Source organism: Pestalotiopsis fici (genome assembly GCF_000516985.1).
Source record: "Pestalotiopsis fici W106-1 unplaced genomic scaffold PFICI_Scf_3, whole genome shotgun sequence".
NCBI lineage: Eukaryota > Fungi > Ascomycota > Sordariomycetes > Amphisphaeriales > Sporocadaceae > Pestalotiopsis > Pestalotiopsis fici.
This window is the reverse complement of record NW_006917093.1, coordinates 1,618,138-1,644,653: the sequence shown is the minus strand read 5'-3', so window position 1 is coordinate 1,644,653 and position 26,516 is coordinate 1,618,138. Positions and strand designations below refer to the sequence as shown.

The 26,516-nt window shown below is 51.6% G+C and overlaps 7 protein-coding genes across 7 annotated transcripts; 4 read left to right on the top strand and 3 right to left on the bottom strand.

Moving 5' to 3' along the window:
- Positions 1-223: 223 nt before the first annotated feature.
- Positions 224-7,603, bottom strand: PFICI_04642 (uncharacterized protein; the record flags this gene model as incomplete). The annotated part of the gene is made up of 2 exons (XM_007833223.1): positions 224-2,857; positions 2,918-7,603. 2 exons carry the CDS (start codon positions 7,601-7,603, stop codon positions 224-226), a joined length of 7,320 nt encoding a protein of 2,439 aa, XP_007831414.1.
- A 1,175-nt stretch (positions 7,604-8,778) lies between these two features.
- On the top strand, positions 8,779-10,361 carry PFICI_04641 (Homoserine O-acetyltransferase; the record flags this gene model as incomplete). The annotated part of the gene is made up of 3 exons (XM_007833222.1): positions 8,779-8,818; positions 8,877-9,267; positions 9,320-10,361. The coding sequence occupies 3 exons, from the start codon at positions 8,779-8,781 to the stop codon at positions 10,359-10,361; spliced, it is 1,473 nt and encodes a 490-aa protein (XP_007831413.1).
- Positions 10,362-13,747: 3,386 nt separating this feature from the next.
- PFICI_04640 (uncharacterized protein) lies at positions 13,748-15,968 on the top strand (the record flags this gene model as incomplete). Its single annotated transcript, XM_007833221.1, has 3 exons — positions 13,748-14,286; positions 14,341-14,881; positions 14,934-15,968. 3 exons carry the CDS (start codon positions 13,748-13,750, stop codon positions 15,966-15,968), a joined length of 2,115 nt encoding a protein of 704 aa, XP_007831412.1.
- Positions 15,969-16,397: 429 nt separating this feature from the next.
- PFICI_04639 (uncharacterized protein) lies at positions 16,398-18,112 on the top strand (the record flags this gene model as incomplete). The annotated part of the gene is made up of 3 exons (XM_007833220.1): positions 16,398-17,451; positions 17,514-17,956; positions 18,065-18,112. The coding sequence occupies 3 exons, from the start codon at positions 16,398-16,400 to the stop codon at positions 18,110-18,112; spliced, it is 1,545 nt and encodes a 514-aa protein (XP_007831411.1).
- Positions 18,113-18,441: 329 nt separating this feature from the next.
- Positions 18,442-19,461, bottom strand: PFICI_04638 (uncharacterized protein; the record flags this gene model as incomplete). The annotated part of the gene is made up of 1 exon (XM_007833219.1): positions 18,442-19,461. The coding sequence occupies one exon, from the start codon at positions 19,459-19,461 to the stop codon at positions 18,442-18,444; it is 1,020 nt and encodes a 339-aa protein (XP_007831410.1).
- Positions 19,462-20,233: 772 nt separating this feature from the next.
- PFICI_04637 (uncharacterized protein) lies at positions 20,234-22,847 on the bottom strand (the record flags this gene model as incomplete). The annotated part of the gene is made up of 3 exons (XM_007833218.1): positions 20,234-22,446; positions 22,539-22,599; positions 22,665-22,847. 3 exons carry the CDS (start codon positions 22,845-22,847, stop codon positions 20,234-20,236), a joined length of 2,457 nt encoding a protein of 818 aa, XP_007831409.1.
- Positions 22,848-23,605: 758 nt separating this feature from the next.
- Positions 23,606-25,552, top strand: PFICI_04636 (uncharacterized protein; the record flags this gene model as incomplete). Its single annotated transcript, XM_007833217.1, has 3 exons — positions 23,606-24,124; positions 24,190-24,643; positions 24,699-25,552. The coding sequence occupies 3 exons, from the start codon at positions 23,606-23,608 to the stop codon at positions 25,550-25,552; spliced, it is 1,827 nt and encodes a 608-aa protein (XP_007831408.1).
- Positions 25,553-26,516: the final 964 nt, after the last annotated feature.

Sequence of the window (26,516 nt, the reverse complement as noted above, 5' to 3'; positions counted from 1 at the left end):
TTGTCGTCGACCGTAAAACATGAACAAGTAGACCCCCTTTGAACGCCGAGCGATGCCTGTTTTGGCCGTCTATCGCTTTCAATGCCGAATTAGATATTTCCTCTTGCTTCTCATCCTTCGACCTCCTGTTTTCTGCTTCCGTTTTTCCTCTTTCCTTCAAAATACACACGTTGTTACAAGCCAAAGACCTTGGCCCCTAGAACTGAGGAGTCCACGCACGATTCTATCGATGGTGTCTCGGTCTCTTGTGGCCCTCTGACGGCGGTCCCGCATAGCCGCCCTCCTCGCTACGGCGCTTGCGACTACCTCGCCCCCCATCTTCGTTCCTCGGTTCCCTAAGGCGCTGCTCATCCCCTCGTGATGCTCCCATTGCTTGACCAGCGTTGTTGGCACCTGAGCCCCTTCCTCCACTTCCGCCTCGACCATGGTCCTCATGTCGGCCAGCGCCCCTGTTGTCGTTGTGACGTGATTCACGTATACCGTCTCCCCTGCCGCTTCCCGCAGCCTCTGCGCCGCGGTTATTAGCTCCGGTACCGGAGGCTTCTCTGCCAGAACGTCGAGATTCCCTCTCACCCTCTCGTTGCTGGTTGCCGGAAGCGGTAGTGCCCGGGTCACGCTCCCGAAACTCGCGATGCTCTTTGTTCCGATCGCGACCAGGACTACGCTCACGGCTTGTGTGACGCGACGAACGTGCCCGCTCTCCATGTTCATGATGTCGTCGACTGCTGCGCTCGCTACGACTTCCCCTTTCTTCTCCATTTGCGCCGCCTCTTCCGGATCCTGGGATCAAGTCTGGCTTCTCCTGTACTGGAGTGGACACAGGTGATGCTCCCGTAAGTACCTGGGCATCAGAGCCAGCTAAATTCGTGCGCGAGCTTCTCCCACGAAGGCTACCACTGCGACTGACCGATTCAGGGGCAGACCCCTGGGAACCCTGAAGCAAGTTGTTGATGCCCGCGATTTGCCGTCTACTTCCACCCCTCGAGCGATCATTAGGAGCTGAGGGGCCAGTCGGTGCTGATATGGGAGTTCCTCTATCGCTAGGTGTGGGTGGCAAGCTTCCAGAAGGCTGACGATTGCCTGGGCCAGTGGGGATTTGTGGCCTCTCGGGGGTCTGCAATGGAGGCAGTTGTGCATGTCTTTGTTGAGCAGGGCCCGAAGGGGGGTTGGCGTCAATGCGGCCAAGCCTATCAGGATGCACGGCAACCGAGTTAGCGCTCGGGGGAAAAGGCGCCTGAGATGAATTCGTGTTGGAGCCTGGGCCAGTGTTCAAGTGTCGAAGGCGGTCTGGGTGGATACCAGGTGCAGAAGAACCGACGGGAGTCGCATTGCTGGCCGAGGGATTATTCGGAGGGTGCATAGGATTGCGACGTCCTCTAGACGAAGCTGGTCCTGAAGGTGGCATGCCCCTGTCTGGCGACTGTCCCCTGCCGTGTTCGGCATTTGAATGCCTTTGATCCGAGCGCGCTGGAGGCTGACTCGATGACTGCGGACCGCGAGCCATGTTGCGACCTCGGCCACGAGGAGCATCCGGAGCGCTGGTTGTGTCCACCACTGACGGTACGGCGTTGAGACGACCATAATTGGGATCTTGCTGACTCGACTTGACATGTTCAGCATCGCCGCGCGAGCCTCCCGAGCCAGCAAATGGGTTGTGATCACGTCGGTCCGAACCCGACCGGTCAAGGTCACGTTCACCTCTGGGCCCAGATGGGACAGAAGGCTCGTTGCGATTTGTACGACTTTGATCGAAGCGGTGCCTGTCGCCACGTTCCTCACGGGTTGCGTCACTCGACCTAGACTCTTGCTTTTCTCTGCGTGAGGGCGAGGACGGACGGCCACCACGTTCGCGGCTGTCATCTCGGGACCGACCACTTGCTCGACTGTCGTTGATGATGGCTGCTCGAGCAGGGTTCATAATCTCTGAAGATGCATTGCTTGATCTTTTGCCGTCGTCGCTAGCGTTGATCAGGCGTGCACGTTCCGGGTTGACCGTCGGTCCCTGGCCGTCGGGCTGAGCAGGGGGTGGCATCGCGTGTGTGTCCGCTTGTGGATCTCGAGGAGGGCGGCTTGAATCACCAGTGCGCGCACCGGTAGCTGAGGATGCACGGTCTCTAGAGTGTCGAGTATCCCTTTCACCTGCCGAGGGGTCCCAGCGAGTTGACGATTCCGATCGCATGGATCGATCACGTTCGGAACGACTGGGCTCCTTCGAGGGCATCTCGCCGGAGCGCCGATCAGTGCCGTATGATTCTCTTCCACGCGATGATCTTGCAGCCTCTGTGGGGCGACTTTCTCTGCCCTCCCGGACTTCTCTCGACTCCCGCGGCTCCCTATGTGTTCGAGGTTCTCTTTGATCTCGAGCATCGCGTGCATGATTAAGCTCCGACATGCGAATATGACCGCGCTCATCTTGGTTGAAATGCCCCGGGATAGGTACATCTGGTCTGCTTGGTAATCCTGGTGGAGGTGGCAACGAAGCCAAGCCAGATAGCTTGGAAGCTTCACGGCGACCACCATTGGGGGCCGGGCTCGGGTTGCTTGATCGAACTGGTGGCGTCGACTGGCGGCTCGAGTTTTTCCCAAGCTCAGATCGAAGTGGAAGAGCACTCGGTCTCTGGACATTGGCTGGCGAATCGGTCTCGGAGTCCTTTCTGTTAGCACCTGCTGTAGCGGCAGACGCAGCAAGGCCTTTGCTGTCCTGGACCTCGCCGTCCTCATCATCAGCGGTGGTCTTGCCTCGAGTAGTGCTGCCTCCAGATTGCTGGGGTCTGAATTCTGCTGCACCTGGCCGAAGTTGAGACTGCTTTGAGTTCTTGACAGCCTCAGCCGCTTTGTCGTCGGTAGAGTCACCGGCCTTCAGATGGGTTAGTTTGATATGCCATTCAAATTCAAGGTTACCTGAAAAAGAACCTACCAGATTTGGGCGGAACGACTGCACTATCACCCATTTGGATTCAAATCTCTTCAGAGCGGATGCTGCAGTATTCGCCGTGACGGAGAGATCAACACGGTGATTCTGCCCGTCATCATCATTTTTCGTCGCAGCTTCGCGTTGAGCGATCTGCTGCAAAGTTTGAAGGAACTGCTTGCCATGGAATGTTACAGCCGGGAAGTAATCCAGAATTGCCTTGAGCACCGTAATTGCGTTACGAATGTGAAGCCACTCTGTCCCTTGAAGACAGGCTTTCAAAGTTGCGGCCAGGTTGCGATGCCACGACCAAAGTTGATCTTTGAAGTGACCATGGTCCATGGATGTTGGGGCATCTTTGCCATTCACAGAAGCAGCAGCGAATGCTGGATGTTTTCCGTGTCGGGTGGCTTCTTTCTCAAAGACATCTTTGCTCTTGTGCCATCGTGACAAGTCTCCAAGGGTGTGCTTGATCAAACGTCCTAGAAATTCGGCTTCTCGTACCGTACAGCCAAAGATCAGGGACCTTAATCTGTTGACAGTGAACAGGCGGTCATACAAAACCATGATGTTGAAGTTTGCAACCTGATTGTCGTGCATAAATTTGATCATTCTGAAAGAAAAGTCTGCATCACTGGGGCCGAGCATGACTCGCGGCATGATACAGTCTTCAATCAGGATATCCGCTGCTTCAGGCGACGTCGACATAGAAGCGGGCATCCAAGACGGAGCCGATTTCAGAAGCAACATCTTTGTCTTGCTAACCCTTTCTTGGCACTGGGTAGCCTCTGAGCCCAACTTTGATGCAAGCTGAGTGATTTCCGCCTTACGCTGTTCCGCCTTTGCACGACCGAGCCTGCTCATGTCGCTTCGGTCCTTCTTAATAAAATCCTGCTCCTTCTGTAGACGAAGTGACTCGGCATTATAACTGCTTGCCGGAATACCAAGGTCACTGGTTTGTAACGACCAGAAGAGGACATAGAAGTCAGGGCTGATGAGTTCCCAGATGGTGGGAGGTAGAAGTTCCTGGACTGCGCTGACAATAGGGCGAAGGACCTCAGAAAAATGATTAGGCCTACGTGCATTCATTGTAGCTTGTGGTCCCTCGGCAGAAGGAGTACCGTTAGATTCAGGTTCGTCGACCGCCATAGCATCGTCGGTGCCGGCGGTTGAAGCTGATGGCGGCGAGGTAGAATCTGCCTCTTTGCCATCCATGGTTACGTCGCCCTCAGCATCCGGGACAGCTTCGTTGGAGCCCATGAGCCTCATACCTTTGGCGGCAGTAGCGCCCGGGCCAGTTAGGTAGTACGCCAAACTGACACGGCCAATCAAGAAGGCGAGACTGGGATCCATGCCAAAATCTTTCAGCAAACGAGGAATGCTAGGAACAAGCTCATCAAACTGTTCAGGCGTCAGGTTGCTTCTGAGCAGTTCAACAAATTGCACAAGTGCTTGCTGAGAGTCGTCAATGACTGTTGCAAGATATTTGATGTGTGTCTCATCTTCCGGGAGGTTGTAGATGGCAGATTGCCTGTACTGTGCGATATTTGTCAAGAGGCGGGGCGCAAGCTTGGTGTGAACTAGAGCTTGCATAAGACGCGATGCACTTTTCCCAGACTCAAAGCGCTTATCGCCGAGGTTGATAAATGTTTGCTTCCGTAACTCCTCTCCTCCAGTCAGGGCAGCAAGTTGGGTATCTGTGAAGTCAACATCCGACACAATACCACCCATGGACGTGATGAACTCTCTGAGAATGATGAGGTCAGTTGAGTTGCCTCGGGCAAGTTGGTCATTGACATATTGGATGACGGGCGTAGGATCCATGTTGGAGTAACGACGAAAGACCTTGCCAGAGAACTTGGACAGAGCCTGCAGCCATCTGCTGGTAAGAAGAACAGATCCTTCTTGGGTTCTGCTTCGCTGCTTGCCACCCAGGGAGCTCATCAGCGACCAAACAAGCACGTCGTATCCCAGATCCGTGAAATAACGAGTACACTCGACGAATGCCTCGATGAGATTGCTATACGCCTCAATCTGGTCCAGAGCAACTTTGCAGACGACTCCAGGGGAGAATAGCGCCACCTTGGCCATGGACTTGGCAGACTTGGCAAGATTCTCTTTGGAGAGACGCTTCAGTACGGACAAGGTATCGAGCCGCGCATACTTGAAAGCTTTCGCCATTGCGGGGAGCCTGGAGATCGAACCTTCGTAGCACTCTGCGTACATGTTGTATCGTACGTCCACAGGGAAGTATCTAAGAAGACTCCACACGGAGTTGACCACATCAACGTTACTGGTAGTCAGGTTCAGTGCAGGGAATATGGTTCGCTTGAGCAGATCGCGCCATCTGTCAAGGTTCCGCGGTGATTTGTCCTCCCCAAGGCTCTTGGCACCAATTGCGGCCAACTTCTTGAGGAGAGTGTGAGACTTGCCAATCTGAACGCCAGAGACATTGAGAAGTGTACCACACAATGTGAAAACGTCGTCGACCGTTTGGCATATCGGCACATTGTCTGTCCATTCTTTCAAGTAGTGCTCGTAGCGAACATTCTTTGCACTTCCATCAGCAAATGGCCACTTCAAGGCTTTGGGCAGCGGTCGGTCGATCAGTTTCAGAGTGCCTTTGGGCATGGCGTGATCCGGAGCAAGGTCTTTCTTTGCCACATCGACAATAGTAGAATCCGCCGGCTTGGGGAGAGTCTCCCGGTATACTTTATCGATAGAGTACAGAAGAATCCTGTTGATGGGCGCAATGACTTCGTCGGGGTAGGCGTCAGTCAGCCAGTTGATGCGACCAAGAATGAAGAGAGCCTCTGGAATGGCGCCCACGAGTAGAAGGTGGTTTAACAAGTCAACCTTGAGAACTTCCTTGGGCTCTGGAAGAGTTTCGCTCGGTGTGTTATCATTGCCGGGTGTGTCTTTCTGATTGGCATCAGATTTGGTAGCAGTTGCCTCACGCGTGCGTGTTGTGGGAGCTGTCGTAGCAGTGTCGTCCGGTAATGCTCCCGCTTTCAGCAGCGCATTGGGCTCAGCACCTTGCCTGTCTTTCTTCTCCTTTTCCTCGAGTTCTTGGGCTCGCTTCTCTTTCACGTCGTCCATCTTGTCGTCGTCAGGCCAGATGTGTGCATACAAGTCCGGCAGAGAGATGAATCCAATCTTGATGAGGTATGCAGCCAGGAAAAAGAGATTGGCTGGTACGGTGTCTTCCTTGTCGCGAGCCTGGGAGATGAAGTATTGAAGTTTGAACCCATATAGCTGTGCAGCAACCCGATTTCCAGACGGCGGCAACGTCTTTGTGGTCTCAACCCACTCAACGGGGTCGATTGAGTAATCTTTGGATGTGGCAGACTTTGCGGAAACAGAAAATGCCTCGAGTTCCGTTTCACCGGCTCGCCGGCCTCCGAGCTCGAAGAATGCATCAAGATGAATTTCACGAGCTCTGTCCCAGAAGGCTACATCGCGCGTTTGTCGTTGTTCGTCCATGATGACCTGTTCCTCGGGACTGGGGAGAAACGCAGCTCCTGGCAAGGCCCATCTCGGCAGGCCCCCGGTCCGCACAGGATCATATCGGATACTCTGCTCTCGAGGCCACCAGGAACTGACTCTTAAAAACATGGTGAAATAGCGGTATGTTCTCATCATGGTTGAGGCGAAGACATCAAAGACAATGTCCAATACTCGTCCAACATCAAGGTCAAAGGTGCCAATGAGACCCTTGACACGTTCAAAACCAGCCTCTACCTGTTCCTTTGTGAGTTGTTCCTGATTCATGGCGTGAGCTGTCGAGTAAAGCTCTGTGATGAGTTTGGCAAAACCTTCCGACTCCTCACGTAGTAGATTGTAGTTGGACTGTCGATAGAGCGAGTTTGTGGCGTGGCGCGTTCGCATCTTGGAGAAGGTCCCCTTGGTCAGGCCCAGTTCTTCCACGACTTGGACGTCCAAGACTTGTCGTAGCAACTTGGCAGATATTCCAGTCGCAAACACAAAATCCCGGAAGTCTGCTGTAAGTAGGGGGTTGATGATACCTTTGTTACGATCATGCTCGCCACCAGTGTCGACGAAGACAGAGATACTATCTGCGAACAAGCTATGAGCATCAAACTCACAACTTGTTCGATCGTCTTCGTTTTCGGGGTCTGGGCCGAGGATCTCCTTCATGCAGGCACCGGCATCGACAGGGTCAAGGCGATGCTCAAGCACAGCTCGAGCGAATTCCTGAGATATCGTCGACACCTCCTCAATGTCTTCGTCATCTCTCGACGCAATACCATGCTGCACAACTTCCTGGCGTCCGGATTGTTGCCAAGTTTCGAGTCGTGCATCGGTCAGCACGGCGTAACTGTACTTGGTCGGTAGAGGCGCCAAACGTTGTTGAGGCAACTGGGCTACTGTGTTTGCTGCTATCGTTGGGGTAGGCTGACTGGGGGCCGGATGCGAAATCTGGGACGAGGAGCTGGGAGGCCGTGTTGAGGTTGGTGAGATGGGGCCACGATTGTTGGAGTTGTTGGAATTGTTGAAAGAAGATCGCCGTTCATTGTTTCGCCCTCTACCGTTGCGGCCACCAGCGCCAGATCGGCGGCGGTTATCTGAGTTGTCCCTTTCTTGCTGAGCCATGTTTGTGTCGGATGGGCGATGTGGGGATGGACGCCCAGCTCCTTCGCTCACGTCGTTCCTCTTGCGCTTGGGAGGCATCTTGGCCAGCTCCAGCGGGACTGTAAAGTGTTGGTCATCATGAATCCAGACATATTTCAAGGTCGAGCGACATACGAGTAGGGTACGGAGGATTTGTGCTCGTCGGTGGAATCGGGCAGCGTGGAAGCTTTTTGTCGTCGTTGCGGCTGGAGTTGATGGCTGGCCAGATTATCGGCAAAGAATGCAGCAGCAGAGCCCGAAGCTTCGCGACTGGGCTTTAGCAGGGTGCCGCTGGATGTCGCATTGGTGAAAAGGGCGCTGGCAATGATGCCGGGATCAATTGCGTGGTCGGCTGCCTAGGAGATTTCGAATCGTGATGCGATTTGAGGCGATGCGACGAAGTGACAAAGGAAATGCTCAATGGCTGCCACTGCAGAGGCAGGGAAATGGGCAGGGTTGAAACGGTTGAGGAAAGGAATGGCGGAAGCTTTGGGGTGGGCGGAGTTGAAAGAAAAGGCAGTGATTCAAGTGATGTGGCAGTCCATCAGTCGATTTCGAAAAATTCAATTCGCGCCCGAGTTGAAATCTGCCAAAAAGTCGTGGCCTGTTTGAAGCGTTTGCCGTCAGACAAAGAAGCTGGACGTGGGAATCGCGTCCAAGCTTTCGCGTAGACTTGGCTGGAGTTCTAAGGTTGCTGCTTGCGATTGTCAGTCAGCTCAGCCTTTCGTCAAGGAAAAGACACGCACGGCCTCCTCCAAGCACAGCAGGGAAGGCTACGGAAGTACATACGTCAATACAAGACCCGCTATGCTTACTTTCGTTTTGGGGCTAGCGGGGCTGCAGCGATAACGCTCAAAGTTGCATGTACTCGGCCGTGCCCAGGCGTTTGTCGTGTGAGCATAGTAGCTTTTACTTGTCGCTTGCCGCCCCCAAAAGCCGGGAAACAGCCGGCCGCTGCTCGGACTTAGGTAAGCCAAAAATCAGTTGGCGGCTTCCCATTAATACCATCCAAGAGTCATACAGAGGGGCAAGGATTAGTGACTACATTTGATAAAGATAAAAACTCTCGAGGCTTGGAACGTTTCTGCACCGAGTCAATCTTTTCTCTCTCTCTTTCTCCTGATCATTCCATCATTTTACAAGCCCGGATAATTACAAGTCCTGGCACAGTCTCCCTCACTAAACGCCGTTCAAAGATTCCCAAACCAGGCGTCGCAGCCCGCCACAGTCGCAAAATGGCTGCCGAAAACGGTGCTACTAGCAAACCCAGCTACGGTCAGTTCATGAGTCTGTCCATCCCTCGAAAAGTGAATGGTGACTGAATACCTGCAAGAAAGATCGCGGCAACAGCCCGAAAATCCGTTCGCAGCCTTGATTCCAGACCAGGAGATTGCCATTATCCCTTCTTTCACGTTGGAGTCGGGCGTCACTCTCCAAAATGTGCCACTTGCCTACACCACTCGGGGCAAACTGTCCCCAAATCGTGACAATGCCATGGTCATATGCCATGCCTTGACGGGAAGTGCCGATGTCAGTGATTGGTGGGGACCTCTCCTAGGTGGTCCTGGGCGAGCCTTTGATACCTCGAGGTTCTTCGTTATCTGCATGAACAGCTTGGGAAGCCCGTACGGCACTGCCAGTCCTGTGACTGCCAAGGACGGCAACCCTGACAATGAGAGATATGGTCCTGAGTTCCCATTGACCACGATTCGAGACGATGTCAAGTAAGGATCATGCCATCTCGCAGGATGCAAACTTCACACTAATTCCTGACAGTCTGCACAAACTGCTGCTTGATGATCTAGGTGTTCGTCAGGTCGCCGCCGTTATAGGTGGTTCTATGGGCGGAATGCTCGTTCTTGAGTGGGCATATTTCGGCAAGGACTATGTTCGTTGCATCGTGCCGATCGCAACGTCGAGTCGTCACAGTGCTTGGTGCATTAGTTGGGGCGAGGCCCAGCGTCAGAGCATTTACGCTGACCCCAAGTACGACGATGGCTACTATACCCTCGAAGATCAGCCAGTCACGGGTCTCGGCGCGGCTCGCATGTCCGCACTGCTCACCTACCGAAGCAGAAACTCCTTTGAGGCGCGTTTCGGCCGCAACATCCCCGACCCAGCAAAAAGGCAAACCATTACAGAAAACCCAAGGTCCACCACACCATCTGAGACTCACTTCCACATCCACAATGATGGGCACAAGGTGACTAGATCTTCTGTGTCGCGCTCTAGTAGCTTTGCAAGCCAAACGAAAGCAGAGGCAGCCAAGCCCGGCGAAGCACCTGTCGCAGTCGCATCAGCGGATCCGCAATTTTCGGGTCCCAAGGAGAGCTTGACGGGTGGCGATAGGCCCCCCACTACGACATACTTTTCTGCACAGTCATATCTGCGCTACCAAGGACAGAAATTCGTCAAGCGATTCGACAGCAACTGTTACATTGCCATCACGCGCAAGCTCGACACTCACGATGTCTCTCGTTACCGCGCGGACTCCGTCCCCGAGGCCCTGGCGCTCATTGAACAGCCCACGCTCGTTCTTGGTATCGAAAGTGATGGGCTGTTCACATTCGCGGAGCAGCAGGAGATTGCACAGCACGTCAAGAACTCCAGATTGAAGGAAATTGTTAGTCAGGAAGGCCACGATGCTTTCCTGCTGCAATTCGAGCAGGTGAACAAGTATATTCTGGATTTCCTCCAAGAGGTTCTCCCTGACATCATGGAGAAGGAAGGCGATGTTGTAGAAGCTGCTTCTGTGGGACAGATGACCAAGTCTAGTGTGTTCGGCGAAGCAGAGGTTGAAGACATTACAGCTTGGTAGATTTGAACCCGAGCCGGACCCCATTTTGCTTGGAGTTTCGCTCATATCGGCATCATGTTGCTCTTGTTCGATCAACTTGAAGAGAGAATGGAATTAAGAGATTTATAACAGAATCAGATGAAGCGGGGTTTGGGCGATGGGTATGACTACCTTTCAATTGTCAATGACTACATACGTGAATCAATGACACCATTCATTTCCATTCATTTCATATTGACCGCTTGCTCATTGCTTAAATTATGACATTCCATTATCATAATCCTCCTTCCGCCATTGGCAGCATTGCCACCATGCATCTACACCTAACCATATCCTAATTGACGCCCTTGATTTCTTGGCGAGTAAATGAGTGCCAAGGAAGAAAAATAGGAGATGATGATAATAAGGAGATCGCCGTGCCCTCTCCTGTTCATGCCATCCTTCTCTCTTTGCCAAAGAAGCTCTTTATGCAGGTTACGGCGACCCAACCAATCACAACGACCGTGACTGCAATGCGGGCCTCCCTTGCGACTCCGGTAGCTGTTGGGCCAATTTGGACCGTGTGTATATGGCTTATGGCCCCGGAATGTGTTGCTGCCAGTGCAAAGGATTCCATGTTTTCGGGCGTCTAGGACCAGGGAATACCCAGAATACGACTGCGAGGGAATCTGTCGGTGGAAGTGATGGAGCCTCTGAAAGACTGATTGAGGTCGAAAAATTTTGAACCAAGAAAAGTCGAGTGCTAAGACATGTAAGACTGTATAATGTTTTTGATAACGCTGATGTCAACCTTGAATGATGTGAAAATCTTAGCGTCAAGGACCCGAAAGTGCTTGATGGAGACACAGTGCCGTATACATCCAGATACTGTACAAGTAGACTATATGGAGTTGTGTGCAATACGTAGAGAGCAGTTCCCCTTCAGCAGACTTGTCGTTCAGAGGCATAACCAATCAATCAATGCTATGCTGTGTCAAACTAGATAACAATAGGCATCTGAATATACTGCGTCATGACTTGAGTAATTCTGATTTCGATTCGAAGTATGCCATTCATTTCAAGTAGTCTTTGGAATGATGTTGGTTTTTGGCAGAGGCAGAACGCCTACGAATATGAGGGTGCTAAAGGATTGCTATTTCAACTTTATATAATCGGCTTAAATAGGGTCATAAGGCCAAGTATACATGTTTTGAGATCATATCACTAGTTTCCGAAGGCAAACCTCACCCCTATGTATGCTTCTACCACTCCTCGAGTATGGAACCTTTGTGACGGAAAGGAAGTCTTCTGCTTCCTCATCCATCTCGTCGTATGTCCTGCTAGGATCAGGCTGAAAATCTGCGTTCAAACAAATGACACATTCAAGGCAATATTTCTGCAGAAACCGATTTTATTACTATAATTATTGATTCAGCTGTGAGCATACGCCACGCGTCCTGCATGCATTGCGGGCATGTCTGTGCAGTCCTAAAACTTGAAAAGAAAATGGTTGAGGATCCTATCTACTACATTTCGGAGATGAGAGAACAAAAAAGAGGCGTTGATGTAATATACTTGCTGCCTCAATGACCACATGATGAAAGCAGGGCAAAAGACAGCCCCGGTGAGCCAAGGATTACTGAAACACATGTCGGGCTGTCGTTGCAGTCGTGTCGAGTCCGATAGGACGGTCTCTCTTCTCGATTCGGCAGCGAATGGAACCTGAAGAGGCTTTCGGTAAACCAGTCGCTTTCTTCACTGACGTGTTGATCGAGCACGTTGTTGTATCCTGTGATCTGATTGGCTCGTTGGGGCTTGGGGGCTTTTTCGAGCCATATGTATGCCTGATGCTAGAAGAATCCGGGGCTGACGCCAACATAAACGGTAACAAAACAAATATGACAACGGCTGAAAATGCGCAGAAGTGGCATGATCAAGTACTTGTCTAAATTTATTTTCTTTTCCTTTTACCGAACTGTCTGCAAGATGTCAACGCAGCATCTTGTTCAGCAGCGTGGGGCTCTCCCAAGGTTGACTTATAACGCCGACTAGCAACAAAGAAGTTTAGCGTTGCCTGCTGAATATCAAGTCCATGTGTTTGACTGCAAGTCTGCGTAGCCGAGAATTACTCCATAATTAGGAGCTACTTATTATGATCGAGCTTGCATAGCTTGGAAGAAACCCACCACTGCAGGCGGTATATGGTCACTTCAAGGATCTCACGACAAGGGCTGGCATGCCAGACAGGGCCAAAAGGTCCTTCGGGTTGGTCGATATAGCCTCGAATCACAATAATGAATCCACACAGCCTTTGATCCAATATGTATACCTTGATGAAAATATGCCAGAAAGAAACCGTTAGAGGAATCCCCCGTCGAGTTAGCCGACAGCCTAGCCACCTGCCTGCCCACCGCAAATGGAAATAGTATTGGAAATAGTATTCATTTTGGCTCCAAGGGTCGCCAGGTACCAAGAAGCTAGTACAGCTAATAGACTCTGCTCCCACGTTTTTGGCGGATTGACGAGCTCGGTAAGCTTCCGATGGACACCGAGGACCCCCCCAAGAGCTGCAGGCGAGAGTTCGAGACCAATGTCCTGATCCCCAGCACACTCCACTGCTGCTCTTCTCTTTAACAATTGCCGTTGAGGCCAGCTTCTCTTGGTCTACCAGCCCGGGGACTGCCAGAGCCATGGAGAAATTGCGATTTTGAACCCTTTCTTCAAAGCCGATCGAGTCGGTCAAGTTGTCATATTGCCTTGGTTGAAAGTTAACACTTATCAGTAAAAATCAAGCCTTGCCCCAGATCGTGAGTATGCATCCGACCATCCCTCCCTCTCTCTTCCCCCAACCGGCACCTGGTCAGCTGCGCAATGAATCCCTGCCACCATAAAAGGGCGGCACGATCGTTGGCGTCCGATATTCGTTGCACGCTGCCCGGCACCGCTTTAGATTGGACAAGAAAGGGCCCTGTCAGCTTAGTTGTTGCCTTTACGATTGGGATGTGGCCGGTTTAAGGCTGTGGGCATAAAAGAGCCAGGGGTGCCTGGTGCTTCCTATTAATGCACATCATCTGCATTTTATGTTGTTGCTGGTTATTTTTCTTCTTTTACACTGCTGCACTACTGTACATACCCCCATGCCGATCTTCCTTCCTTGCTGACTTTCTCGTATTCTTGCAAAAGCCTGATTACTTGTTTATTCCGGGGAATCTGAACAACTACACCATTTCTCACGCGACCGTGGATATCTTCCAGCATTGATTAGTCTCAATTACTCGGTGTCCCGTTTTTCAATGTCTTGGGCGGTAATTTGAGATTCTGAGCCGGGCGGGCCGCTGTAGCCGTGTCCGTACGGGCACGTCTTATATTCGACCAAGTACAACCACGGGGTTTTCCCCCTTCCCGATCGGAGAACGAACAATATCACGATGGACATGCTTCCGGAGCCGGCAATGCCCGTTGCACATGTTCGGACTTACGGTGGCAATCGGGCATTTCATAACTTTTTCAACGACTTCAGCCACATCAAGGATCCGAATCTACGAAGGAGGCTGGCCCTCTCCGAGATTGACAAGATTCCTTTCGGGCTGTATCACGTCAGAGCCATTGCCGTCGCCGGGATTGGCTTCTTTCTCGACTCGTACGATATTTTCGCCATCAACCTCATCACCACTTTGCTCGGCGTTGTCTTTTGGCAGGGGTCGCCGGAGGATGCAAAGAATGGATACGGAGGCAACTATGGGACACTGCCTACGCCGGTCAGCACAACATTGAAGGCATCAACGAGCGCAGGGATAGTGGTTGGCCAGCTACTCTTTGGTTGGCTAGCAGATGTTTACGGTCGCCGGCGCATGTACGGAGTCGAGCTCGGCATCATTGTAGTAGCAACATTGGCATCGTGCCTCGTGGCACCAAGTCAAGCCGTGACTTTTACAGGTTCGATGACATTTTGGAGAGTCATAATGGGGTAAGGCTGTAGTGTCAGATGTATGGCTTTGGACTGGCTGACATTGTGTCTTAGCATTGGCATCGGAGGCGACTATCCCCTAAGTTCCGTCATTACATCCGAGTTTGCACCAACACGATGGCGAGGAGCAATGATGGCTGCCGTCTTCAGCATGCAGGGACTGGGTCAACTTCTTGCTGCAATTGTGGCGCTGATTGTAACGGTCGCTTTCAAGGACGCCTATCTCGCAGCTCCAAATGCAGCGTCTTGCAACAACGCCTGTCAGATCGCAGCAGACCGTGCATGGAGAATCATCGTCGGCGTTGGGGCAGTTCCAGCTTGTTTCGCACTCTATTACCGAATCACAATCCCCGAAACACCGCGATACACGTTTGAAGTAGCAAAGGATGTTGAGCAAGCAGATGCAGACATCAAAGCATATATGGCAAGCAAGTCTGAAGGAGAGGTTGATGAGGTCAAGCGGGCAAGAATGAAAAAGGTCGCATCGCCTGCATTGAATATACCGTCTGCATCTTGGCCGGATCTGTTTTCGTATTTCGGCAAGTGGGAGAATGCCAGAGTGCTCATTGGCACCACCTTGTCTTGGTTCTTCTTGGTTTGTTATCGATCTGCATCATGACTATTATTTCATACTGACTCGAGCCTAGGATCTTGCATTTTATGGCCTTGGCTTGAATAACTCCATCGTTCTTCATGCCATAGGTTATGCCAACGGGGGCACCCTTTACGAGCAACTATACAATAATGCCGTAGGAATGATTATCCTTACCGTCGCAGGGTCGTTGCCAGGATACTGGACAGCGATTTTCACGATCGATACACTGGGACGAAAGCCACTCCAGATCATTGGCTTCGTATTTCTCACCATTATATTTTGCGTTCTCGGCTTTTATTATCATCATCTAAACCAAGGCGGGATGCTTGCCTTGTATGTAGTTGCACAATTTTGCTTCAACTGGGGCCCGAATACCACAACATTCATTGTACCAGGCGAGTGTTATCCTACACGTTATCGATCCTCGGGTCATGGTCTGTCGGCGGCAATGGGCAAGATTGGGGCCATTATCGCCCAAGTTGTATCCATTCCTCTGCTCAACAAGGACTCGCCAGCAAATTGCCAAGGTAGCGCTTGCTCCCCTTGGCTCGACCGACTGATGCAAATCTTTGCCCTCTTCATGCTGTGTGGAACCTTTGTGTCCTTGTTGATACCCGAGACCAAAGGCAAGACTCTCGAGGAACTCGCCGGAGAAGCACCCACTTCATATAATTCAGGACGCAACGGCAGTATTGTCGCCCTGAAAAAGAGATGGTGGAATCCATTCTCGGGTGGACAGCCAGCTGGATTTTTTTATTCGCGAACAAAGCATTGGGGCAGGAATCAACGGGTCGGCATCATGACTTCACCCGAGATTGCAGCGCAGCAGGCACAAGAGATGAGAGCAGCAAGAAGACTGAGACGAAAGAAGGGTAGTAGCGAAGACACCAATTACGACTTTGAAAGCACCAGCTCTACCACAGGTATCGTTCGGCCGAACAGTGCGCCGGAGGACGGCGAGGAAGCGCGAGGGTACGGCGGCGTCTTCCCGGGTTGGGTTGCTGGTTGGGGCCGAATAGATCGGGGCGGCAATCCCACGTCGGTAGAGAATATTGGACTGCAAGACGTTGGGAATTTGCTTCGGTGATTCACACTATGACGGTGCGAGTCAGGCTAGTAAAACAGTTTCATAATGAATTGGAAGCTATATATAATATCCGTGTTTCCCAAACGTTCTAGGGAAGGACCCAACTGAACGTCGTCGCAACTGCTGTTATTCAAGTAGAGTGATCACCACAGTGATAACAATCTCACCCAAAACATTCCACCCTGAATTTTAACCACCACTTCCAGTTCACTCTGTTTGCCCGTTTCCGTGGAAGCTGTCGAGTGACTGACTGCCCCCCCTCCAACAACCTCGACAAACGCCTTCCCGTCAACAAACCTTGTGCGTTTGCGCGCTCCCAAACAAGTCTGCCAACGCTTTCTATTTTCTACTTGGTCTTTATTAGTACAAAATCAGAAACCACTTTCAGACAGAAAAATTCGCGGACCAAAACCAACACCAAACAAGGTCATGTCTGGATCAGCATCAGCATCAACCAATCCAGGCTGGGGCCAGGGCAAGAGTAAGAATGCGCGCAAAAAGCGCCGACAACGTGAGAAGGCAGCCATAAAGGAACTCCGTGCGCCGAGAAAAATTCGAAGAAACCTGAATCGAGCACTAAACGAAGCGCGGAGAGTCAACAACGTGGCAAAGAGAGCCCTCCTGGAAGCACAGATGCAAGCGCAGAGAGTTCACGATGACGCCAGAATGGCCGGCCACACAACACTAAACGAAGAACAGATGGCCTGTCAGAGAGCAGTGGATAATGCTCAGAGAGCCCATACCGAAGCAATGCAGGAAGTTCGCAGAGTCGAACGACAAGCGCACGAAGCAAATGGTCACGGTCCACCACGAGATGCTCCAATTAAGCTGCAAAACAATCATGTTGGAAGGCACAGAGCTACCTTTAGCCAACCAAAGAAGGTAGAGATCATTGATCTGACCCAAGATGACACTTCTGAACAGATTCAAAGTGCGCCAGGGATGTTTCAGCCAAATACACAGCCGTACAGCGGATTAACACACAGCTTGAAGCAAGAGCCTTTGGCTTTTGACGCTGCTGCACTACAAACAATGGAACAGATTGGCTTCAATTCAGAGTCATTTCGAGATTTGCAACAAGGTCTCACCCCACTCATCAAGCTGGAGCAGCAGACACAATATCTTCCCTCAAAAAACGACTCATCATCTCTTCATCGGGCTGGAATACTCAGTGGTGCGCAAGCTACAAAGCCTGCCACCACTTTTGGGGCACCCTCCAAGCCCCTTCCTGGACTACAACGAGTGGCATGGACAACAGCAAACCCGGAAGCCATTGCCAACTTGGGATTAATCAAGAATAAGTCTCTTGAAGACTTGTATCAAGAGTATCCCGAGAAACGATTGCGTGGCATTGAGCCCGAAACACTGTGCGTTGTGGCCAATACAGTCCACCAAGTAGCCAAAGAGGCAGCAAACACTTGGCTCAAGTCGGCCTGCCCGGGAACCCGTTGGAATGACAGCATTGTCAATGTTGAAGGACTTTGTAAGTATAAGCGGGCTGGAAGGACATGTCGAGTGAAGGGCTAACATGTACATTTTACGAAGACGACTTCAACGCATCAGAGCTGGACTACACTATACTTGACAGATCCCTGTGCCTGCAAGTTGTCAAGAAGACAGTCATCTCACAGTTGGGAGGATTACGGGCCTTTATACACGATACCAAGATCATGACACCGCTCAATCTATTACGTGTCATTGACCAGTCTGTCGCCATATGCCAGAATGTCAAGGACAATAAGCGCCGTATTTTGCTCGAGAAGGCCAAGCAAAAGTTGGAGTGGTTACCCGTGGGCTTGGATTGCAAGAAACTCGATATTCACCGTCGCGCCAATCAGGGACTCCGAGAGGCGCACACAAGAGTTCAAGGGGAAGAGGATCTGTCTCTCTACTCGGAGCATATGAAGCGTTTCAATGAAGCCCATGCAGAAACCCAAGTCTTGGACCGTGCTCTGGTCGAGTTCCAGGAGCATCGTTTGATGTATCTAGTATGTCAAATCTCATGCCCCATAATGCTTAGAAGAAGAATTGGCCCAAACCACCTACCCGAGGCATAACTTCATCACCAAGTCCGATTTCCGCTAATTATTATATAGATCGAGATATTCAGAACGCTCCAGCAGCTTCTGGAGGCAAGCGCCTAAATTTCGATCATTCTCTAGAGGAAAATATGTATTCCCTTTAATGTGTTTGGACTTATCTATCAAGCTCAGAGAGGGGCTTCATCATGTTTAACGCAGTTATGGACTTACGAGAGGCCAAGGCGGCCCTTATTTTGTGAGGGTGGAAAAATCCGACTGGGCTCAGACAGCTAGGTTTCATAAGTTATCATGAAGGATCCGAGGCAGCCATGATGGCTGTTCTACTCTCTACTCACAATGCGGCACTCTTTATTCATATGCCAATTCGCATAACCCTAGGTCAATACTTGATCAGCTCCGTCGCTATAGAGAGGCATATTGATCTTGATAGTTTAAGCATCTATTCTTGCAGCCATTTCATCCATACTTTGCATCATGGCGTCTTCTTCATCCAGCTCCTTGCCGGATGATCCATTGCTTGGAAGGCCTCGTTTCCTCATTTGGTTGATTATTAAGCTTTTCGTAATTAAACGAGCCGGATCAAAATCACCGTGATTCTCTGCTTGCTGCTTACGCACCCACCCTTCGAGACTACGCATACCCACCACCAGGAAGCCCAGGTCCTCGCGATCAACGTCAAAGACCTCCCACCAGGCACATTCGGGCATCTTGGCGCCGAGGTCTTTGGCGGAATTGTAGATGGCGGCGACGGCGAGCTGGTGGGGCTGGTGCGTCAGGTAGAGGCACTGGGGGCTGAGCAGGGCCGTGTTGAGGTACTCGACGACGCGGCGGGCGACGGCGGCGCGCGGCAGCGAGAGAAAGTCGAGGGCCTGCAGGTACGTGACGGCCAGCGGGTGTGGCAGCGCCACGTGCGTGTCAAAGGAGAGGAGAGCTAGGATGCGCGATTCGGCGGCCAGGATCCGGTCGTGCTGGGTTGTGTATGCCGTCTCGGAGAGGTAGTAGGATGAAGGATCCTGTTGTTTCTGTTGTGCACCGTCGTCGTCGTCGGAGGAGGGAGTGTTTGGCGTGAATAGAGGCGAGCTCGGCGATGTGAGGTAGGCATAGACATTACAAAGGTCGCGCGGCGGCGCCGGGTGCGCGCCCAGTTTTGCTGTGAGGAAGAGGGCGGCGGCCGACAGATTGCTGGGTTCGTGCTGCGACAAGAGGAGCGACGAGTTGGACTCGTTGGCAGCCGTGGTGGCGGCAGCAGCACCGACTAGGGCGCGGGCGAGAATGACATTGGCCTGCGCAGTCACGGACTGTGGAAGCCGGAGCAGCAGACCTGCGGCCTGGGTCAGGAGCTGCACCTGATAAAAGACGGCGTCTTGCAGGTCCGGCGGCAGCGCTGACAGCGAGGACTTGTACTTGTAGATCTGCTCGACCGTCGCGAGGGGATTGGCCATGTGCGACATGGTGGGCGGTTTCTCGAGGACCCGGGTAATGCGACAGCGAGTGAGTTGTGGTAGGTGAAGTCTGAGATGCGGTTGGGAATCTAGCGCTGCATGAGGATTATTGGTGTTGACGTCGTCTGGGGTTGCAGTTAAGGTACATGGGTACCTTACATTACTGCACACTACCTGCATTTTAGTGGTACATAGTAGACCCATACCGCTGGTATACTACTACTGTGTACACTATAATCAACTCAATTACGGGTCCAGGGTCTATCATAGGTTTACCAATTAATTTCATTCTTTATCCTTGGGGTCCGTTCAACGAGTATCACTATTAACAATACGGTCCGCATTGGTTACCAAAGAACAGTAATCTTATTGATGAGACATGGAAATTCGCCTCCGCTGGGAACTCGGAGCTTTGCATGGAAACCAGGCATAGGTTCTTCAGACTTTGACGCTCCATCAGCCAATGTCTAATAACTTCCCTGACCGCCGGAGGATTGAACTACAGAGTTCATCTCTTCCTAAAACAACATTGGCTATGTGGTCTTTGACGCCGTCAACACGCCGAAATCTTGAAATGAGGAGGCTCACAGAATCAAAACAAAATCATGGTACCCCTTGAAAGTATTGCATGGTGTGTGCTCGAGGCTTTTGTTCTTGAATTGTCCTTCAAAGACCGAGATTCCAGCCAGAATCTTGCGTACAGACAGATTTCTTTCGATACAGATATAATGATACAATATGTTTATACAAAATTGCGGGCAGTTCATTGCGACATTATGAATCACAGAGCCTTCTCGCGAGAACCCGTGACCTTCTCGAACGTGTCCAAATGCATCGTCATCGTGTGCCGTCCGGCAGTCTTGCTGCGTAAATGGCTGTCGTAGTCGAGCATTTCGGCGAGCGGGACCTGTGCCACAATTTCAAGCATGCGCAAGCTGCCCTTGCGCGTCTCCCGCAAAGTCGTCTGGAACTCGTAAGGATCTGGCGGAGCATAGATTTCTGAAACATCGATCTGGCTCTCGTCACGTGCGTTCGCATCTTGCAGATCCCGTACCTCTAGGACGTGACCGCCCCGAGAAGAAGGCAGGTCATGCTGGATTGCACCGGCCGCTGCCTCTGGAAGCGCAATAGTCACCTTCATGACTGGTTCCAATACGGCAACATTTCCTTGCTTGTGTGCATCCTTTAGTGCTGTTCGAGTAGCTTGATTGGCAGCACCAACGAAATGGCCAGGTGGTGTTGCACCAAAATAATCGGTCTCGGCATCAAACGTGATGGTGACAAGGCATTGGTTCAAAGGAGAGTTCCTTCGAGGACCTCTCGCTAGAGCCGCAATGGCACCGTTGATCAGGTGAGGCCGGATCTCCTCGGTATCGACCGGCAATTCCCCTGAAAAGTTGACCTGGATGATGTTGCCATCTCTCTCTGTATGGGACTGTGCAAGCGCTTCCACCTCGTGGCGTTCCAAGGGCTGTATCTCAACACTGCAAGCCGCCTTGCCAGTTTTGCCAGCAATTACCTTGTCAAAGACTGCCTTGTGTATGCCGGTTGATTCTGAGACGCATTCTTTGTACTCCACTTCGATACCTCCCCAGTGCGCTTCCACCTTGTAGTGGTTTTCTAGGCGATCCCTGGCCACTTCTAGATGCAATTTTCCCATTCCAGATACCGTGTACTGCTCTGCCTTTTCGTTCAGAGACCATCTTATACTTGGATCCTCTCGAGATAAGTTGTCTAGAGCAGTCTCCAAGGCTTTGGTGCCCGAGGGGGTTAACGGTTCAAGAACCAGGAACGCTACTGCGGGAGGTATCTCAGGAGGTCGAATTTTGACATGTGCCACATTTCCAGTTGGAGTCTTGTTTCCTGTATACACCAGCAGCGTGTCACCAGTACGAGCCTTTTTAAGCCCAGTCAGGGCACCAATCTGGCCTGCAGACAAGTGAGGGATGTCGATGTGATTCTTGGCCGAAATCTGTGAGATACTGAGAGGTTTCTCAAAGTCTTGCAGGTTGGAGTTCCACATGTGAGCATTTCTCTTGATTTCTCCATGGTACACCCGGATAAAGACCAGCATTCCGCGTCGTGGATCATTGACGACCTTGAACACGGATGCTACTGCCTCGATTGGAGACCTCTTCTTGGCTTGTATTTTCTGATCCTTGGATTCATTAATGACCTGTGACAAAGGCATAATGCTTGTTCCGACACGAACATTGAGATCTGGTCGATCTCTAGGACTAGGTAGGTAATGGTTGACAGAGTCCAAAAGGGGTGCCACGCCAATATTCTTCAGACTGGCTCCGGCGAAGACGGGGATGATACTCGCTTCGCCATCCTCGATGACGCGGCGGATGCTCTTTCTGATCTCCTCTGCAGAAAGATCTTTGCCCTTTTCTGTCCACGCTTCCATCAGCTCATCATCGTGCTCACACAGCCTCTCAATGATATTGTCTCGAGCGCGTTCGATTTCGTCTTGAAAAGGGGGCACTCGTTTCGCCAAGTCAGTTGGGTCATCTCTTCCATGTCCTCCCCAGCTGACGACGGATCGAGTGATGACATCAACGACACCCTTGACAGAATCGTTTTCCCACCACGGTATTTGACACACCAGGGGCATGCCGCCGAGTTTCAAGCCAATATCCTGCACAGACTTCTTGAATGAGGCACCATCGCGGTCGAGCTTGTTGACGAGAACTATCCGTGGCACTTTAAAGTCGTGCGCGGATGACCAGACACGTTCAGTATGTGCTTCTACACCCTCAACACCATCAATGATACAGACGGCGCCGTCCAGAACGGGGATACACCGTTCAACCTCGAATCGGAAATCTTGATGTCCCGGAGTGTCTATCAGGTTGACAATGTGTTCCGCCTCGCCCTGCTTCATTCTTTCTGGTGTGGGCCATCTGAATGTAATTGCAGCCGATTGGATTGTGATACCTCTCTGCATCTCCATGGGAAGGAAATCCGTTACAGTGTCGCCATGATCGACATCTAGAAATGGTATGAGTCAATAAGAACGAGGAAGAATTGATGAATGAAAACTCGTTATCATGATAAAAAAAATGCATTGTAAGATGACCTACTTCCAAGATGTCTCGTGGCGCCACTATTGTAGAGCATGGCTTCTGTAGTGGTTGTTTTGCCCTAAAATGCTGAATTAGAGATATGTTTCCATTTAGCTAACGGTATGTGCATCCGAGTATACATACAGCATCTACATGAGCAATAATGCCAATATTTCTGATCCTGTTGACAGCCTCATCATATTTTGCTGTTGTAGCCAAAGTTCTAAAGGCATATGGATCAGGTTTCCACCTCGTTGGACGTGGGCATCTCTTCAACAAAACTGAGTTTCGAAGAGACGCCCTAGCTAATGTCGCTGTCAAGCTCATACCTGCCTGCCTGCCTGCAATTGGAGAATTATGAAAAATGAGAGGCCATAGGGAAATCCTACGAATGAACCGCAGAAACAAGAATCTACCCGTCGCTTCACTGAACGACCGACAATTGACCAAGTTGATGAATTCAGTTAGCTTTACTCATGGCTTTTCACCGTTCAAGACCAGCGACAGTAGACCTTGAAAGCTGCCAGTCAGCACGGGCCACATTCAAGGTCTACAAGTGCTTGTACCAGTCTAGCCTACCTGAGCTTGGCCCGTCAGCTAGGTAAAAATCGCTGGGAAAGCAGCTGAGCCACTGACTGATAATCCCCGTCAGTGGGCAGTGGGCAGTGTGATTGGGAGACGAGGCAATAGCCGTTTGGGCCGATTCACAGCAGCTCCAAACAGAAACGGGGGCGGCAGCAACATCTCGGGTCTTGTTCCCAAAGACGTCGTGTGTTATATTCCAGTGGCTGATCAAATTACCGCTTGTGTGGTAAATTCCCCGAGTAAGAGCATTTTTACTTCGACAGATAGTAAAGATAGCTGCTCTACGCTACTTATTGTAATCTCCTTGTGCGACAATCAGGACGGCGATGGCCTAGGAGCTTCAATTGGCCCCAAAATCACCCAAAAGTCAATAGCTCCCTTCTCTGCCACAACGTCATAGCCTGGCTCTCGGACAGCTTTCATCAACCCACCAAAGCGCATCCAACTCCTACTGACCCTGAATCCGCGCGAGGTCCCGACAGTATTTCCGATCGATCATCATGGATTATCGCAGTGGGATAGTTGAGGATGAGCAGGCCGTGGGCCACTCACCGTGGGGTTCTTCGCCTCCCGCAACGCCGCGGCGCAACGATACAACCTACAGCTCCGCCGGCAACGACTCCGGGTACGGCTATGGATCGCAAACTACAGACAATGGTTCCAGTCAGCCTGAAGCGCCAGAGGACCCCTTCAAGGGGCCGAGCGACAGCGCTGCTGCTGACTCTGGCTTTGGCGAGTCGCAAGAATCCGAGGCATCGCAACAATCTGGATTCGGAGACTCCTTGAACCACCAGCAGCAACAAGAGCAGCAACAAGCGCAGCCGGGCTTTTCCCAAGAACCTGATGCGCCGCAACAGCAGCAACAGCAACAACAGCAGCACGGTCAACATGAGGGGCAGCCAAGTGCCCAGGGGCAACCAGTGCGACGACCAACCCAGCCGCAATATAAGCTACAGGCAAAGATCACGGGATTGGAGAGAACTGGCCGCAAAGACCCGATCTTGAGGTTTGATGTTCACGTGAGTCATAAAATGCAATGGCACTTTAAAGTCATGACGCTGATCACAACTTGGGACCTTTTTAGACGAACATTCCAAGATTCCGAACCACACAGTTCCGCGATGTCCGCCGCATGCACTCCGAATTCGTCAAGCTCGCAGACCACTTAATATCGGCAAACCCGGACGCTTTCGTTCCCGCGGTCCCTCCACCGGTCACTTCTGCCGGCGCCGGCACAGACGAGGACGAAACGCGGGTAAAGGCCCTCATGCAGAGATGGTTCAACTACGTTTGCAGCAATGAGGTACTTATGAGGGACGAGGAAATGGTGCTATTTGTGGAGAGCGACTTTGGCTATAGCCCCATGTACAAGATGAAGCAACCCGCAACTGGAGTGCGAAGAAAGGTTCTGAAGCAATTTGCTCCTCCGCCGGACGATACCCCTGAACTTTCTGAAGCTCGGCCTATAGTCAAGCTGTTCTACCTTGGTTCCATGGATGCTGGACACAAGGTTGACAAGCTGGTTAAAGCACGCCGAGGTATGATACACAGATGCTGCAATAATTCTTCTATACGAGTACTAATTGTCATTAGGTTTGGGTCTTGCGGAATCAGATTTCGGCGTTAAGCTTGGCGGCATGAACATTCAAGAGCCACATCCAGGTCTGGCAAATGCCTACCGCAAGCTTGGAAAGATCGTGCAGACGGTTGGAGACTGCCACGCCGCCCAAGCCACTGCCGAAGCCACGACCATTGGCGACCCTTTCCAGTACCATTCGCAGGATGCCTTCATTGTCAAGGAAACCTTGACAAACCGTCAGCTTTTGACGCGCGAGTTCCTACAGGCGCAGGAGTCGACACGCAGTAGGCTCAATGCGGCAGACCGTCTCAAGGCCTCCTCAAATGTCCGTCGTGACAAGGTCGACGAGGCCATTACAGCCTTGGATGATGCTCGCAACAGTGAGCTGGAACTTATGAGAAAGACCCAGCGCGTGTCGCAGAACCTTGTGCAGGAGCGCCGTCGCTGGTTTGCTCGCACAGCGGCCGACCTCCGTATGAGCATTCGCGAATATGTGATACGGGAAATTGATGCTGAGCGCCGAACTCTGGCTCTGCTTGAGAGCGTGCGACCAGATGTCAGAGCCATCGATGCTTCTGGTGGCTTGAGTAGACTAGGACGTGAAGCACACCCCGTGGCACGTCGCACCAATCTAGCGGCCAGTCAGGGTCCCAAGGGTGATGCGTGGAGTGGTGTGCCCCGGCGCTCGGAAAACCTGAACAGGAGCATGTCGGGGAGTCTGATGGGTGGTCTGCCAGAAGAGGAGGCGGCTGAGGCAGACAAGGCGGCTGCTGCTGGTGGAGGACTGAGCGGCTTGGCCGAGGAGGACGATGAGGACAGGGTTGACGCTCGGAATGCTGCCAGCCGACTGGCGACTAGCACGTTCTAGGTGGACGGACTGTAAGTTGGGAATGATACGCATGAGGGAGGGGAAAAAGGAGAAGATGGAGGGGCGGAAACGGCACGTTGCGCTTCTGGGGTTTTGGTGGTGATGATGGAGGTTCGCGTATTGATATTTATTGGTTGGTAGCGACATCGCTCAATAAATTTCTGGTGTGCTTAAAGCTTTCACCAGCTGTTTTATTACTTTTCTTCTTTTCTCCCCATGACAACCCTTTTTGAACACCTTTCCAAAAAAAAGAAAAAGAAAAAAAAACACTTGTAAGGCAATGTACATCTTTCACGTCACACGGCATCATGGGAGAGTGTGTCCCGGGAGAACCTGAGAACGTAGGGCCATAGAGTTCGTTTGCGGATGACGGACGGGGGGTTTGTATAGTTCGTCATCAATGATGTGTTTTGTACCTGACCCAGCACTGCCTTGTAGCACACCCTCCCCGAAAAAGATTACCAGCATCGTGTGAAGGAGACGACAGAGATGTGCCAAAAGAGCAAAACTGGGGTCCCCAGGATTTCTTTTCCCCCTCCGTCCCCAGAATATGACTATACTTGATCAGTTCTGCGGCGGAAGGGAGAGAACTTGTTTTTCTTCTGCCTTTCCTTCAGAGTAGGTATAGTCTCTTGGCGATCTTCGGCCTTGTCGGGCCGGAGGGTCTGCAATGTTTCAATGGGTACGAGGGGGATCTGCGTGTCACTTCAATCTTTCTGTGTACGTACTCCAAAGATCGTGATATAACCACAAATGTGACGGGATTTGTTTTCAAGTTGCCACCAGAGATATTGTATTAGACCAATATACTAAGTAAAGGGAGAACCACCGGACGAGTCGATCCCGGATGTGGAGGTGGTCGACCGTTGATTACGCATGGAGGTGGCACAGGACGAGAATAGATCTTCCATGCAATTAGTCCATGTTTGTCAAATACGCGCATGTCTGGCTTGGATCTCATTTG